Source organism: Phalaenopsis equestris, unplaced genomic scaffold, assembly GCF_001263595.1.
Source record: "Phalaenopsis equestris unplaced genomic scaffold, ASM126359v1 Scaffold000174, whole genome shotgun sequence".
Classification (NCBI taxonomy): Eukaryota; Viridiplantae; Streptophyta; class Magnoliopsida; order Asparagales; family Orchidaceae; genus Phalaenopsis; species Phalaenopsis equestris.
The window spans coordinates 1,943,222-1,961,203 of record NW_018164616.1 but is presented as its reverse complement, the minus strand read 5'-3'; the positions used below and the strand labels follow the sequence as shown (position 1 = coordinate 1,961,203).

Below are 17,982 nucleotides of genomic sequence, written 5' to 3'. Positions count from 1 at the left end.
CCTCGAATGACAAGAAAAAAGATGAGCGTCGAACCGCGAAATGTATTGGTAGGTTATTGAGAGATTATCGAGATGTTATTGAGGTTAATACCTCCAATAACCTCTGAATAACTCCCAATAACTGAGTTATTGGATGGTTATTAAGGGTCATACGCACGCAATTCTGCTTGCGTATGACGTACGTAAAATGCACTCGTTGGATAGAGCCCTACAACTGGGAGGACAACTCCACAAAGGAATCTGAAAACAACACACAATAACAAAAACTAACCCTAACTCTGAAAACAACAAATAAATAGCTCCTATGTGAAGGAAAAGCATAAAAGGAGGGGGGAAAGGGCGAGCGACAATCTTGCCCCATCAAAATCCTACAAAGAAGCAGAAGATAAAAGGAGGAGAGGGCGAGTGGCAACCTCACCTCATCAAAGTCTTGCCCCAAGCCACTTTGTATGGGTTCCTCCCGGACCGGTCCTAAATTAGATCGCGTAGGGGGGTGGCACGGGGTGGCCACATCTGTTGCCTGATCCACATGGGAGAGGTCCCACTTCACATTATTCTCCCGTGGTTGGGCGAGCTTCAACCTCATTTATTAAAGATTATGATTCCTTGTCTCCAATCATGACGACACTTGGTCCCACTGTTGGTTGTACTGTTGTCCAAAGCATCTAAGAAGTCGGTTCACTTGAGTGCACTTGTTCTTATCGATGTGCTCCTCTGGGACTACGATCCATGCATGCTGGATCCTCTCAAGGTAAACCATGATCGGGTCAACTTAAAGTGCAGTGAGAGTAGCCTACATCTTCCTGTCCAATGGTGGAGCTGGTGGTACAGTGTCAACTTTGACGTCCTTACATCCACTCTGGCGTAACTGTCCCCATGTCTGGAGCCATTGTCTCGGTCCTTTCATCTTATGTTGTCATTAGAATCGACCCTACTGACGCGACTATATTGGTAAGGGTTCCTGTGACCTCAGGCTCAACCGAAGGAAGCAGAATGATGTGCTTTCTATCCTTGGTAAATGAATAGGTTTTTTTGAATCCATCATGTTGGGTCCTCTAGTCAATCTGTTGTGGTCGTCCCAATAGAAGGTGACAGACAACCATAGGGACCATGTCACACCACACTCAGTTTTGTAGCTGGTCTCTGATCGAGAACTCTACCAGACATCTCTGGTCGATGCTAATCCAATCCTCTTTTAGCCATGACAATAGTATGGTTGGGAATGACTCTGAGTCGTAAATCCCAATTTCTCTACCATCTGAGTCAATGCCACGTTCTTCCTGCTCCTGTCGTCGATGATAAGACTGCATATTTTTCCAGTCACTGTGGGTGTAGAGGAATATTGTGGCAAAGCCACTGCGAATTCCTCGTGCTCAGTCTGCAAGATCTGTTGAATCACGAGTCTCTCCTTCGTTTGGTGGAAGCTGATACACCTCACCCTGTTTCTCAGTTTTCCCCTCGTCGCTACACTCCTCCATGGCAACCTGATCTGTGAGCGACTACTCTGTTTGTGGGACAGATGGAAGCTATATGACTGTAGTCGTGACATCTGGAACACTTTCGTGCTGATATTGTGTTGGAGGAGCTACCTCTCCCTTTTCTTTCAGCTATGATCCAAAGTGTCACTCCCTTGTCCGGGCTTGCTTGTGTTTCCTAGGGTACCTTTGTCGATCGTTGTAACTATAGGAAACTGCCTACCTGATGGTTGTTGCCTGAAGGATGACTGTTGTTTGGTCTGCTTCTGTTGCCTCTTCACCTCAGGGCTAGTGTCTAGACATCCCCTAGCGTCCAGTATGGTTGTAGCTGCATCACATTGCTAATACTAGGCTTCAAGCTCCAAAGATTTGGTTGTTGTGTTCTCCTTGAGTTCCGTTATATCACACTTCATCTGTAAATGATCAAACTGCTCCGTGAACTCCTCTACTGATAGAGCCCTTTGCTTCAGGTGATGGAACCTCAGAAACATATTCCTGATGGTAAAGAAGTGAGAGGTTTTTTTTTTTGCATTGTTTTTTTCTTCTTCTCCCATGTGGTAATTTTATTGTTGTCCTCTCTTTTTCTCTGTCTTTGTATGTTCTCTTACCACAGAGAAGTACTCTTTTTCAACTTGATGACCATGATAATCTTTATACTCGAAGATCCGTTCAATCGTTTGCAACCAATCAATGAATTCCTTGAGATCCATACCTCCTTCTAACTCTGACAGATCTATTTTGATGTCGAAGTCTTTGTGTCCTCCAGGTGACATCTCCTCTCAGCGAGTCTCCCTCTGAGGGGGATTCAGATATCCCGCTGTAGGCGTCCTCTAATAGTGGATTCTGAAACTTCGTTATGTTTCTTCTTCGTCGCTGAAATTATCCCTATTAAATGGATTCCGATCCTCATCTATTTCTCCCCTTCGACTCTCCAGACCTCAGTCGAGAGTAACCTCTTCTTGTGTTAACTCTTCAATTTCTGTAAACCTTTGTTGAAGTCGACGGAGCTCTTGTCGTATCTCATCTTAGATAGGCTCAAGCATATTCCTCTTTGGTGGCATGGTTTGGGTTTGGGTTTGGGTTTTGGGAGGAAAATTGTTGGGTGGAGGTGAATGACAGTGTGTGCGATTGATTGCTGGTGTAGAGAAGCTATTTGGGTTTGCTTATTTTGAAAATCAGCAAAATAGAATTTGGGGTTTGGGCTATGGTTTGGAATAGTAAGGAAAAATTTGTTGGAGGGGAAGACAGATGCTAGGAAACCATACGATAGGACTAGAATTAATCTAGCTTTGATACCAAATGATACCGGAATTAGTAGGTAAAACAATGAAAAACTCAAATTGAACTTTTATTATTGTAGAGAGAGGGTTATAACACAACACAACAGAAAATAACAACACAAAACATAAATGTCACAAGCAAACACTTCTAAGGTGTATTCCAAGGGCGGTGGAGATCGGCTAGGTGGATTGAGATGGTTGACCCGGTGGTGGAAGCAAAGGAATGCTGATGAGAGCGAGGGGAATGTGCAGCATTGCAGGGTAATAACTATGGAGGGTCGTAGGTGACCGACAACAGGCAGAGGGGTGGCTGGAAGGTGCTGGACAGCAAGGCCATTGGTGTTTGGGTGAGGACCAGTCGATTGAGAGTGTTGGGTAGGATGGAGGATGGCTGGACAAAAAAATAAGGCTGCAGGTTTGGGGCGCCTGGGTGCAGGAATGAAGGAGGGGGAGGCCGGCTGCTAAGGAGAGGGGAGGAGAAGGATTGGAGAATGTGAAAGGGAAATGATACAACTGTAGCACCACCATCTTCTGAAATACAACCCTAGAACAGGGAGAGTAGCTCCACAAAAGAATCTGAAAACAACACACAACAACAAAACTAACCCTAACTCTGAAAACAGTAAATAAATAGCTCCTGAAGGGCGAGAGGGCGAGCTGCAGTCTTGCCCCTTCAAAATCCCATAGAGAAGCAGAAAATGAAGGCGGAGAGGGTGAGCGGCAGTCTCGCCCTTTCTCAAGGACCGGTCCCCAATTAGACCGGGGTTCGCATTGAGAAAGGGCGAAACTGCACTTAAGAAACCACAACATAGATAGATATTTTAGCATCCTTATTGATCATGTATAACTAAGTAAATCATAGCACTAAAGAAAGGGTTCTCTTCCTAGTTAAATTCCTTTTCAGGCTTCTGAGAAAATTTGCTAGACGTCCTCTTTTCGTTATTTTTGACTCATTATGCGATAAGATGGGTCAATGCCAATGCTCAAGTCCAAACATCTACAATTCTGCCATCAAAATTCTACCCATCACAATCCATGCTGTTTTTTTCTTCCTTTAAAAAATGGTTTCCATGATTTTTTTTTTCTGGAAATCTTTTTAAATGGAATTAGTTCTGAAATTTGATTTATAAACTTTCAGGTATGCTTGCACATGTTTACTCTTGATTTCCTAAACCAAGTGGCACATGCTCTTGAAAAAGACAGCATGTAAGTTATCTTCTTTGTTTTAATATCTTATGTTTCAACTTTAAAATGGATCGCTATGGACTATCAACATGTTTATGATTGCATCTGTTACCTTTTTCATACTTCTACAATGTGATGTTTTTGGAAATGCCCTAAAATTTCCGTTCTTGTTATATAAAAATTTACTTCATAAGGCTTTTGATGGAGGATGACTCAGGAGCTAGGATTTATTATTGTAAAGATAAATGAGATGCACAAAATTAGAGGACATAAACATCACTTTTGAGGCATAATCAGAGGACACCAAACTCTTGCCAAATGATAACCAAAAAATTGTCAAAAAATATAAAATTCACAAGAAACCTGAGAACAAAGGAAAAAAAAAAGGAAATATATATTATAGCATTCTTGAGCAAATCTCAATCACTTGCAAACTCACAATTTAAAGGAAAAGCGAGGTCAAAAAAGGGCAATCATTTAAAGTATTACTCCAGGCCTCAAATTAGTATAAAGAGAAAACTTATCTTCAGGTTTTTGTTAAGATCTACATCACGGTCGAAGAATTTAAATCAATAATGCATACCAGTTTCAGATGAAACATGAATTTTATTAAAACATGGGCTTATTTTTGCATTCATTGAGGCCTCTTTTTTATTGTCGCATCCCTCAAGGCACAATGAACATAAACTGCCTTATTGAAGAGACTTGACTGTCAGGGGTAGTGGCTTGTTGATGGATTTAGCACATTGGCTATGATGGTCATCTCTCCCTCAAGGCACCTGTCGGAGCTTTCACTATTCATTGTTGCACGACTTTGTATCTTGCAATTGAGCTATAATTTGAAATATCCGGATGCCAACGACGGAATCGACACATACAAATATGACCAAACCTCGTGATACATTACACGAGTTGAGCTAGCTAGGAAGTCCAACAGGATATCGTCATATATTAGTTGTCTTTGTGACCAAAGATCGACGAGTACAGGGAAGCAACAAATGCATACCTTAGTCAGGAACAATTGTGATTGCTAGCTAGGTGCTGACGAATTGCGACATACAAGGAGAGGATCGAACCACGCATGCCAAAGAAACGATCACGATTCCCCACCCCCTTCCCTTCGTGATTTGTAGCCTCACATCTCCTTGGTGACCGAACGATACAATTGCTTTAAAAGCCAAGTGCGAAGCCAACATTGAGATCACCAAAAACCTCTACAATACAACACTACACGAGATAGCTAGGAAGCCAACAATGGATCACGTACTTGAGTTTTGCATTCGCACGATCTGGGAAGCTAGGGACAAGATCGAGGATTACGACCTGCCGATTTGGGATGTCACGAGATCACTGCTTACTACGGGATCACGACATGCAGGATTTCCTCTTCTGTGATCGAAAATCACCCAGGGATTAATGTCAGCCAAAAAAAAAGGGGCTCTGGAGGAGAAAGTAGAAGGAGAAGTGAGTCAAATTATGTAAGAAATAGAGGAGCGTTTCTCATCCATGGAGGGGTTGCTCTCGTCTACGGAGAGGATGATGGAGGGGAGATCACAGTCCTGTAAGAAAGGTTGAAAATCGTAAAATTTCACACAAAGTCGCCTGTCGCGGGATCGAGCGACAGTGTCGAGCATGGATGCGAGCGACAACTCTTGGAAGAAATAGCAGGACATTTGGAAGGGCTGGAACAAACGTAAACTGGTACGACCAAGCGAAGGAGTCAGGAGCCAATTCGATCAGTAGCATCTGGAGGAATTGCTTGACATATGGAGGTTTGGAATGAGCGACAACAGGCAAAACGGGACAACAGACAATTCTGGGCTGAAGGTCGATTTGAAGGATTTCAGCTTGGAATAGGAAATTATGGTAGGTGGGACACCAGTAGAGGGCTGCATCCAAATGTGCTAGTGTCTTTCTTTGTGGCATTCTTTCGGTTGGACGGCAATTCACGAGTAATGATGGGTACAAGACAAGTGGAGAAGAGCAAGACAATTTTTAAGGGATTGATTTTGACATTGTTGAGTATTCAACAGGGATACAAGATGGGGGGTTTCACAGTGACCCTAGTATGTGCAAGATCTTGGTGTTGGCAGGTACATCGAAGGTGACAACTCTCTTGAAGTGGCTACTACCTCTGACACCATGAAGGAGTTGAGATGATTTCAGGGACTTTCAGGATACTGCTGAAAGTTTGTGAAGGGTTATAATTTAATTGTGTGGTCGTTGGCAGAGAAACTGAAGAATGATAACTTTCAATGAGAAAAGGTGGCAACCTAGACTGTATACCAATGCAGGCATTATCATATTTTTACCAATCTTTCATTCTAGAGACAAATGTTTCAGACTATGGATTATGCGCACTCCTTATGCACTATCAACGATCCATCACTTATTTCAATCAAGTGCAGATGGCGAGAGTCAAACTCAAGTTTTTCTATGAGTGGGAGCCATATTACTTGATCCAACAACAATTTCATTTTTTTTTTTCATCTTGAAGGGGAGTATTTTTACGCCAGCGCCTATGGGCATTTGTTTTTTTTTGTTATTATTGTTGGGTTTAAATAGGGCTTATTATGCTTAGGGTTAGCGTACGCTATGAGATCATGGTCTTGAGTCTTAGGGTTAGGGTTTTGCGAGAGATCTACTCTCTCTCTCGAATTGTGGGTGCTAGGGTTAGGGTTTGGGAGAGATCGCCTTCCTCTCAAATTGTAGGTGCTTATCTTTTATGTATTTGAGTTGTGTTTGAGTTCTTGAAATTAAATATTTTGTTTTGCCCTAATGTCTTTGGAAATCCGTTTTGGCTCACATCACTAACCTTCTTGGATTTGGACAAAGGATTGTAGATCCTTGCAATGAGATGCAAGACAACTAGTTACGGTTGCACCAATCAGCAATGATGATAAGGTTTCACATATTTGACTCCAAATGTTGCATGTTGAAAATGATCTTCGAGTGATATGAGATTTTAGGGTCGTCTTTAACTCAATATTGTGTCCTACACTATTAGTAAAAAAAGACTTCAGAGGACCAATCCCAATGGAATGTTCAATTTAGTGTTGGTTTTAAAGGTGAATTAAGCACTGAAATGGATTTTTCGGAATTTCTTCTTTAGGGTAGTGAGGGTAGTGAGTGATAATGAGGGTCTTTTATCTTCCTTAGGAAAGAGGCATTTATAGAGGTGAGAGTGAATGATAGTTTAATTTTTTGCAAGTATGGATGGTGGATGGTGGATGGTGGATGGTGAAGACTCTTCGCCTCTGAGAGCCATGTGGAATGTTGATACTCTGAGGTGATGTGTATTTTTGTCTTCTACTCTATCAAAAATTGGAGAAGTGAGATACATTATCTTTGAGATCCATGGTAAACTAGAGGTGATAGTTTTATGGATGGAGCTCTTAAGCTCAAGGCTGATACTGCTAGAAATCTAATTCTCCTGGTTGTAGGAGCTTCTTAAATTAGGCTTGTGTGTGATCCAAGCTGATTAGTTCAATTTATGCGAATAATTTAGTCCCGTTAATAAGGGATTTGGAAATTATTAAGGTCTCATGTTCGATCCTCGTCTTCACAGTAATAAATTCTCATTTTATGAACTTTCGAGTGGGCCAAAAAAAAGTTGAATGGTTGAATCCTTGTTGGCTCCTCAAATGGAAATTATTAAGGTCTCATGTTCGATCCTCGTCTTCACAGTAATAAATTCTCATTTTATGAACTTTCGAGTGGGCCAAAAAAAAGTAGAATGGTTGAATCCTTGTTGGCTCCTCAAAATCAGTGTTTGATTTTATGTATTTGATGGAAGGTACTTCATGCATTTGTATTTTTACAAGAGTAATCTTGCTATTGATATTAATCTCCTGATCTAGTCGCTACTGTTTTTTTCATGATGTGTGTCAATCAAGTAAAAACTTAATTCTCATTGCGTCAGAATTTATTTTTAAACTTAGTTATTTTGCTGTTTTTTGGGCGTGCCGCCCGTTCATTAATGTTTCTATAAGCCTTCTGATAAATTATTCCAACTCCCATAATTCTCCATGCGATATCTAATGTGTCTTTCTCCATGAATGCAGCTACCATATAGCTGAAAAGAAAATTCTGTCCATCCATGGATCCACCATGGGTATAAAGCTTGAGCAGTTTATATTTGATGCCTTTACATATGCTCCTTCTGTGGCACTCTTTGAGGTTTGTTCATTGATAAACAAATAAAAAAACAAATAATCTGAATTAAACTGATTTTGTTTTCAGATTATCAGTCTGCTAATGATTAAGTAAAACAGGTATTGCGCGAGGAGGAATTTGCACCCGTGAAGAATGCGAATGGTGCAAGCTATGACACTCCTGATAGCGCGAGATTAGCGATTCTACGTCTTCATAGTCGTTGGGTGGTTGCTGCGGGAGGATTCTTAACACATTCAGTGCCTTTATATTTGACGGGTACGCCAAATTAGCATCTATAGTATCGGTATTCTTATTAGAGGAAAATGTCAAAACTGTCCCGTTACTTTATAAAAGAATGAATTTTGCACCTATATTTTTTAAATATATGGGTTGAAATAGATCTCAATTAGATCTCAATGATGACCATTTTAGCCTCCGTTAAAATATTTTGGGGACTAATTTAGTACTTTTATAAACTCCAGGACTAAAATGGGGTGAAGGGACACTACTTGTTTTATTAGTTTTTTTTTTTCTTTTGAACTCCAGGACTAAAATGGGGTGAAGGGACACTACTCGTTTTATTAGTTTTTTTTTTCTTTTGTGTTGGTGTCATGCCATATAAATTTCTCATTACTTTTAAAAAGATGTTGGATATTCTGCCCAGTAGAAATCATGGCTATTTATTTATTTTAGATCATATAAAATCATCTCAAAATTCCCACACGTGCAATTTTTAACTTCGGTATATTTCGATAAAAGGAACATTGCCCAAAGTCATGCAAAATCATCAGCAAACGTTTGGGAGTTAATTTATTAGGTATTTTCAAATATAAATCCCGTTGTCTCCTTGTAATAATGGTTTTGAATGGAGGACTAAGGCATCCATCATCCAACGATCCAAAATCTAATAAACTTCTCACAGAACTTTGAAATTTGAAAAATGATTTCAATATTAAATTTGTAACGCAAAGTAATAAAACCAACGAACAAATTTGAAATAAAGTAAATTAAAAAAATTCTATTCTTTATAATCCTTTTTTTTTTCTCAAATGGCTGCATATGAAAAATTATTAGTAGCATGTGCCTTTCAATCAAAAGATAAGTTTGATCAGGTTTTCAGCAACCAAAATTTTTTTATTTTGATTTCCATTTGGCAAGGAATTCTCTCTCTTCTCCCTCTCTAGTAACCAGCTAATGTTGCGCATTGTTGTTCTAGGAGTTGAAATATCTCCCCTCGCCTCCTATTCTGGTGAGAACTTGGAATCCATATGCCGAGGAAGAACTTTTCATGCACCAAGTGAGATCACATTCTAATCTTCATACAAAGACCCTTGATTTTCTCAGTTTTGTTTTCCGAAAAGAATTTTTACCTTACATGCTATTTTGTTTTAGAAGATTCTTCAGCAAAAGAGTCCTACGCGGTATGTGTAAGCTTGGTTTGGTTCAATTTACCCCTTTCCTCTCAACATATAAATATTGTTGTTTGTAATCTCAGCGTTATTTCTCTATTCTTTCTTCCTTCAAGGCTTTCCATGAGAGCAAATTGCTATTATATATAATTGTGTAGAATTCATTTTGTATTTTTATGTGATATATTGTTGAGGACCTTTTCTTTTAAATATTTTATTGTCCTTGGCTAAGTTTTTTTTTTCCCTTAAATAATTTTCATGATGCTATTGTATGCCATATTAACACATATACATAGATTCTACACAACTCTTATGTATTTATTTATTTAATATGCAAATCCTTATTAACATTTCAATTGTCACTAACATTTTTTCAGTTAATATTAACGTTATGTTAAATATGTAAATACATAAAAATTGTGGGCTTCTATGTTTTTAAATAGGCCTCTGCAGTACCACAGTAGGTGGCTTCAACATTCTCTGTTGGGTACACTGCCAAAACATAATGTTGGCAATTGCAGAGCAGAAACGGTAGGTATCAAAAAGGTTTGTGAGATTTCTTATTTTATCTTCCATTTGATTTCTCAAAGTGTGAGAAATCCTTCCTGAAATATGTTTTAAAACTTCAAAAGACTGGAAGAAATTTTTGATGGACACCATTCAATGTTGTGAGAGAAGTTTCTATAATTTCTTGGTCAATATTGTTGAATGAAAAACAAATGACGATCATGTTAAAGAAAAACAGTTCAAATTCAAACAATGATTCTAACATTATTGTTTTGTTAAGGAATGCGTATATGCTTGTTGTATGGGTGCGACCATACCAGCACCAATGCACCAGATCCCATCAGAACTCCACAGTTAAGCATGCTTGGGCGAGAGTATTACTAGGACGGATGACCTCCTGGGAAGTCTAAGTCCTCGTGTTGCACCCCTAGAATACAACATTGTCATTGTTGGTCACAAGCCCAGACGTGAAAAGTGGAGGGTTGTGTTAGGTAGTCGACAACCAGCGTAAAACTTGTCGAAAAAATTCATAACATAATCATTTTAATCATTGTGTAAGTGTTAGGGCATCCATTGAAAGCGACGCGCTCTATAGCCTAAATACAGTGAAAAGTGTAGAAGGGTCACTATACCGGCGCCCGGGTGTAGTGTCAAATAAGCAAGAGTTCCCACATTACGGACGAATGCAGGTAAAAAAGTTAGTCCATAAAAGTAATGAAACTAATATTAGGATAAGATCTTGAAATATAAATACTCTCAAGGATATATTAATGGAATTAGTTGATATTATGATTCATAGGAAAATTAATATCTTATGTATTCAAGAAACTAAATGGGTTGGAGAAAAGACTAAAGAGATTGATAATTTAGGTTTCAAATTTAGGTTTCAAAGTATGCTGGTAAGAGTCGCACTAGAAATGGTGTAGGTGTAATTGTTGATAAGAGTTTGAAAGATATGTTATAAATATTTATAGAGTTGGTGATAGAGTTATAGCCCTTAAGATTATCATTGATACTAAGATTTTTATTATTATAGTGCTTATGCTCCTCAAGTAGATTTAGATACAGGGTTTAAAGATAAATTTTGGAATGACTGAGAAGACATAATACAAATAATACCTCTTGAAAAAAGATTTTTTATTGGAGGAGATTTAATTGGACATGTCGGTAGAGTGGTAGAAGACTTCAGATATACTCATGGTGGCTACAGTTTTGGAGTAACTAATGAAGAGGGTAGAACTATTTTAGATTTTGTTTTAGCGAATGATTTTGTTATTACTAATACTTTATTCAAGAAAAGAGATGAGTATCTTATTACTTATAAGAGTGGATCTAATAAAACACAAATTGATTATTTTCTTATGAGAAGAAACGATCGTCGAGATTGTAAAGATTTTAAGGTCATTTCAAGTGAGAATTTAAGTACCCAATATCGTTTATTAGTTCTAGATTTTAAGATGAAGAGTTGTAAAATAAAGAATACTATGACTCATATTCATAGAATTAGATAGGGGAACCCCAAAGACAAATAAAATTGTTTTTATGAGTAAAATTCAAGATTTTAAAATTTGGGATATTCATGAAGAAACAAATGTTATGTGGGATAAAGTAACAAACACTATTAAATATTAGCAAAAGATGTTCTTGGAGAATCAAAAGAAAAAAAATTTATAAATAAAAATAGTTGGTGGTGAAATAATAATGTGCAAGAAAATATAAAATATAAGAAGTTATGTTATAAAAATTTGTTTAAATGTAAAAGCTTAGAGAATTGAGAAAAATATCAAACGGTCTGCAAGGAGTCTAAAAAAACAATCTGCAACGCTAAAAATTTTGTTTTTAATAATCTTTATAATAGATTAGATACTAAGGAGGGTGAAAAATATATGTATAAACTAGACAAACAAAGAGGGAAGAAAAATTAAATAATCAAAAAGTTTTTTTCTTAGAAAAAGATATTCAACATAGATGAGTGAGTTATTTTGATAAACTTTTTAATAAAGTTTTTAAAAATAAGATCGACCATAGTGATCTTAATATCGTGAATAATAATAAAATGTTTTATTTTTATCGTTGTTTCTACCGTCGCATTAGCAAAAAAAAAGTTGAGGAGGCTTTAAAGAAAACCAAGAGTGAAAAGTCTTTAGGACCTGATGATATATATCCCAATTGAAGTGTGGAAATATTTAGGAGACTTGTGAGTTTCTTGGCTTACTAAACTATTTAATATTATTTTAAAAACTAAAAAGACACCTGAGTAAAGGAAGAGTATTTGATCCCCATTTTTAAGAATAAAGGGGATGCACAAGCATGTGTAAATCATAGAGAATTAAGTTGGTGTGCTATACTTCAAAATTATGGGAGAGGATAACTGAACATAGGTTAAGACCAGATACAATGATTTCTCATAATCAATTTGGATTTATATCGAGTAGATCTACTTTGAAAGCTATAAATTTATTGAGAGGTTTAATGGAAAAGTAAAGAGAGAATAAGGAGGATCTACATATGATTTTATTGATTTAGAAAAAGCTTACGATAAGGTTTCATGAGTAAGTCTTTTAAAGTGTTCTAGAAAAGAAAGGTATTGATATGATTTATATTCATGCATTAAAGATATATGTACTAGAGTTGTTACTTGTGTTCGAACAGGAGGATTGACCAAGTATTTTCTTGTTTTAGTTGGATTACATCAGAGATCGACTTTAAGCCCATATCTTTTTTGCTTTAGTTATGAATGCTCTTACTGAACATTTAAAGGAGGATGTACCTTGGTGTATGTTTTTCGCTGATGACTTCCTTCTTGTGGATAAGTGTTGAGAAAGAGTTTAAGAAAAGCCTGAATTATAGAGGTTTACATTGGAGTCTAAAGGCCTTCGTTTGAGTAGAACTAAAACTGAATACATAGAATGTAATTTTAGTAGTATTAGCTCTAGTGGCTAAGTTGTAACTATGGATGATCAAATCATTAAAAGGTGTAAATGTTTAGATATCTCATGTCTATTATTTAAAGTGATAGTGATATAAATGGTGATGTTATTAGTTTAATTCAAGTTGGTTGTTTGAAGTGCATGAATGCATCGAGCCTATTGTGTGATTAAAAAGTACCACTTAGACTAAAAGGAAAATTTTATAAGATGGCCGTGAAACCTGCAATGCTCTACACTGCAGAATGTTGGTTTTTAAAAGAGAAACAAAAAACAAAGTTAAATGCTGCTGAGATGAGAACGCTTAGGTGGAGTCTAAAGGCCTTCGTTTGAGTAGAACTAAAACTGAATACATGGAATGTAATTTTAGTAGTAGTAGCTCTAGTGGCTGAGTTGTAACTATGGATGATCAAATCATTAAAAGGTGTATTGGTTGAAGTGGAGGAATGCTTCGGGCCTTTTGTGTGATAGAAAAGTATTGCTTAGACTGAAAGGAAAATTTAATAAGACTGTGGTGAGACTTGCAATGCTCAATGGCGTTGAATGTTGGTCTTTAAAAGAGAAGCACACTTATAAGTGTTGCCGAGATGAGAATGATTAGGTGGATGAGTGGCTATACACTTAGAAACAAAATGCGAAACGAATATATCCGTGAATCCGTGATAGAGGTAGATCTAGGAAGGCTTGGGCTTTTTGTATAAAAAATGATCTTAATTTACTAGAATTAAATGAAATATGACACTAAATAGGACGCAATGGAGAAAAAGGATTCATGCAGCCGACCCCACGCAGTTGGATTAAGGCTTTGTTGTTGTTGTTGTTGTATATGTTTGTTGTATATTTTAAGCTTTGAATTCATGATTTATGGTTAGAGGAGATAGAACACCTAATCACTAGGCTAAATTTGTTGCACAAATATTAGTTCGAACATTCATTTTTACATTCGGCATTCGAAGTTTTAAGGATTTTTTAGTGAACAATTTAACGATTTATTTTGTTATTTGTAGATGAAGTCTTTTTTTTAGGGTGGAAATGTTCTTTTAGAGAGTTTTGAAGGTTTTTGTATAGGATTGTGAGTAAATTAGTCCTTTGGTAAATAATTTGATATTTATCTATGTGAAATTTATTTATATTTTATTTGGTTATTTAAATGTGTGGATAAATTGGGCCAATTACATACATAACAATCAAAATATTGCTATTTACAAATCTAACACTCTCTTTCATCCATTTTTTAAAATTGTCACTCAAATATCAAAATTGATGATAAAGCCCATATTTTTCATTTTTATTACATTCTCAATGGTTTGATCGTGACACGTGTAAATACATTGGTTAGGTAATTTAATAATATCACATGGGTACTAAATTTTGTAAATAAAAATGATTTGGTTGCTTTGTATGTAATTATTCCTAAATTTTGAAGTTGAATATAAATTTCAATTTTTTAAGGACTCATTTGGGGTTGTTTGGGTTGGTTAAAATGGGGTGTAATTGACCGACCGTATAGAATATCTAGTGTTTTTGGATGAAATATTTTAAATCTAAAGTATGCATTATAAATTTTATAAATTTAGTTTTTCCACAATTTAGCACTACACTAGATATTTTACTCAAGCGTATGTATCGTTCAAGTAGTATCAGATTTTTGAGTTTGGAGTATCGCCACAACGAAAGCTATTATTTTAAAGATTTAAGAAAAGTTCTAACCTACTTTATGAGTCTTAGCCCAGAAGTCAAGTCAATTTAAATTATACTTATAAAATTCTATCAAATTATCACTAAACCTAATGATTTACTCTAAAGTTAATTTCACTAAAGTTAAATAAGTTGAGTAAGATCAAGTTATAAAAAATAATCTCTCATTGCAATGAAGTAAGTAATTTATCTAGGAATGGAACATTCAGAATATAAATTGTAGTTAGTGACAATTAGAAACATTCTTCTTCTTTATCCTCTTTCGAGTGTATAAAGAAGTTTGGTTTAACTAGATAAGTGTTTATGTTTGTAACCATAAAAACCTCCAAGTTGCCCCCTTCAATACCTATCTCCTTATCTATTTGCACTGATCTGTGGACTATTTTTCCTTCACCAATAGTGTAATATGGTTTCTACTACATGTTAAAGCCATAGTCCTCTCGGATATTATGGATTCACAACAGGTTTTAACATACAAATTGATCATATTGTAAGTAAATGAAAAAAGTAAAAACCGTCAAAAGAATGAATAAAAGCTTATTCTAAGTGTATCCTCATATCCTACATATACTACTACTTCATCATAAGGGAAAGGTAAAAAGGATCTACTCACAATGTATGAAGAAAACACAACAATCCATTATCTTATAATAAAGAAAATTCATACACAATAAGTTTACAATTAAGATAAGACAATATAGAATGAAACACTTATATGTCTCCCTGAAAAAAGAAGTGAAAACTCTTCCCCAAATGATCTACAAGTGTTCCTTGCACTGCTTACAACAATCCTTTACAATATCCTCTCAATTCTCTTTAAGAAAATGCAGAAAAATACAAAATCTAACTTTAAACTCTACTATCTTGCACATGTAGACTCTTTCCTTGACTTCACAAACGATCCTCCTCCCTGTTAGAATTGCTTCTCCCCGTCCATAACCTCTAAATTCGTCCATAATTGTTGCAGAAATCGCAAAATTTAGTTCTGGCGGCTAGGCGCCAATTTGTGTCTCCATGGCGCCCCACCCCCCCCCCCCCGCCAGTTTGTGGCTCCATGGCGCCAAGTTATCTGTTTGTTGGAAATCAACTAGCGCCTAGGCGCCAACCTGTTGTTTCTTCATTGCCCTATTACTCCATTTGCCACCTCTCTCCGTTTTCACTCCAATTTTCTCCAAATCTTACCTATAATACGTACACTAAAAACATGAAAATACTTTCCTTTAAGTTGTAATTTCATTAAAAAAGAAGTGCTAAATATAAAGGAAAAATAGCATGCAGCAAGTCATGTCAGTAATCTAAAATGAATAGATACATTTTAAAAAACTGAGTTTTTTGTTTGAGTTAAAGTGGAATGCATAATGGAAATTTGAAATGTTTGGGATTCATAATTTAGTTCATTTTCAATGTATTCGAAACATCTTATTTTGGGTGAATTTCATATGCACCGCAAGTAAAGCTTTGTTGACCATCCACCACATTCATCAGCCACCTGCTGCATGCCTATCACCACCTGCCTTTGCTCTATCCCATCGCCGGCGGTCACTAGTTAGTCAGACCACAGTCGTCCAACATCATTGTGTTTTATATTGATTGAAAAAAATTAACGAGGTACATGAGGAGCCAAAAGGTCAATCATTATGGGAGCTGTTGTTTATTTTACTTGTACTTCGAGGAATCTCTCTCTTTCTCTAGCTCTCTCTCTCTGCATTTTTATACGCAATAGTTGTGATGATCAATTTATCATACAAAAATGCCATTTTTCAGCATCTGAAATCTCTAATTTTGATAGCATGTTTTAAATGAACAAGCCCATACAAATCTAGTCTGTTTTTTTATTAGAACAGACTTCATACAAACCTAGCATTTCTGAGTTTTCAAATTACGCAAAATGTCTTGAGGTTGATTCTGCAATTGAGAATATAAAAATTTCATGTCGTAATAATCTCTATTGAAAAACAAACTGCCTCACCACTCACCAGCTTCGTATTCTGATGATTAAATTACAATACTCAGGATGGGATTCAATGTACATGTCATTAAGCATTTTGATAAAATGAAGTTTCCTCATCCTTCTGACTTTGAATTCTCTTCATTTTCAGAATTATTATCATCCTGCATTCAATACATTTATCTCAATGTAATTATTTGTCCTATGTAATCCTGTTCATGGCAGTTTTTTTAATTGCAAAGTCATATACATACATACCGCTCAATTCATAAGTATTTACGTTGCACCAGCATTCTTCAGTCCAAAGGGCATTACTCGGTAGCAGAAAATCCCGATGAGTGTCCGAAAGGCTGTATTCAGTTCATCTTGATCTGGTTAGAACCTGATGATCCATCCATGAATGAGAAGATTGCATGTTTTATCCCGGAGTTTCAATGCATGATCCATCCATGAATGAGAAGATTGCATGTTTTACCCCGGAGTTTCAATGCATTCAGTTTATATACATACCACCTTATCTATGTAAGAAAATGTGCACTTCACTTTTTAAAAATTAAGACTGATGTTTTTTTATGTGCTATAAAAGATTTGGGTTGTACAAATGAAAACTAAACTAAAGGTTAGGTGTTATATATGTAAATACATAGGAATTGGGTGGTGTCTAATCAATAAGTCTCATATAAAAAAGAGAGTTTGTTAATTCATCATGTAAAACACAAATAAACTCAACTTGAGAACGGTTTATCACACGCATGGAAATTTAAATTTTGTTATGAATAAAGTTGGTTAACTATGTGAATTCATCTATGCTTGAAGACTTGGAATTTGTTAGCAAACTCAAACCTTAAGGTAACATTGATTTTCTTCTTGAAGCCAAACAAGCTTCCAATTAAGAAACTTGGAGGTTAGTATCTTAAAAGAAAATTAAACCAATTAAACAAAGGGATGACTTACGGATTCATTACTAGGGGTCGAGTTGACAAGAAAAATTTATTCAGATGGTATTGGGGTGTTATATCCGCGTTATACCTCATGTAACCTCTCTGTAACGTACATGTAAGCTACATGTATCTTCTAGTAAGTTTCGTGTTTCTATTTTCATATATTTGTAGGTTACAAGTAGGCTATAGGAAGGTTACAGAGAGTATAATGCAGATATAACCCCCCAATATCCTCTGTATAACCTCCCTGACGTACGCGCGTTGCGTACGTTTAACGTACGCAAATTTTTCTCCGAGTTGACGGGCAATCCGCACCAGGGGCTATAAAAATATCCGTCTTTCTAAAATAACTTATGTTTGGTATCTTAAGAAACTAATGTTCGATTTATTACTTCAAAAGTGTATTGAACACAAACATATATTTTTTTTTACTTGTTTGACTTATTGTTGGATATAT

General features: G+C 36.3%; 1 protein-coding gene across 1 annotated transcript in view; it reads left to right on the top strand.

The window, feature by feature from the left end:
• Positions 1 to 9,700, top strand: part of LOC110022181 (UDP-N-acetylglucosamine diphosphorylase 1-like) — a gene marked incomplete in the record, with an annotated part of 19,050 nt that extends 9,350 nt beyond the window's left edge. The window contains 4 exon segments of the mRNA XM_020720998.1: positions 3,894 to 3,961; positions 8,005 to 8,119; positions 8,215 to 8,371; positions 9,312 to 9,700. Coding sequence (XP_020576657.1) covers positions 3,894 to 3,961; positions 8,005 to 8,119; positions 8,215 to 8,371; positions 9,312 to 9,409 — 438 coding nt within the window.
• Between the last annotated feature and the right edge of the window lie 8,282 nt (positions 9,701 to 17,982).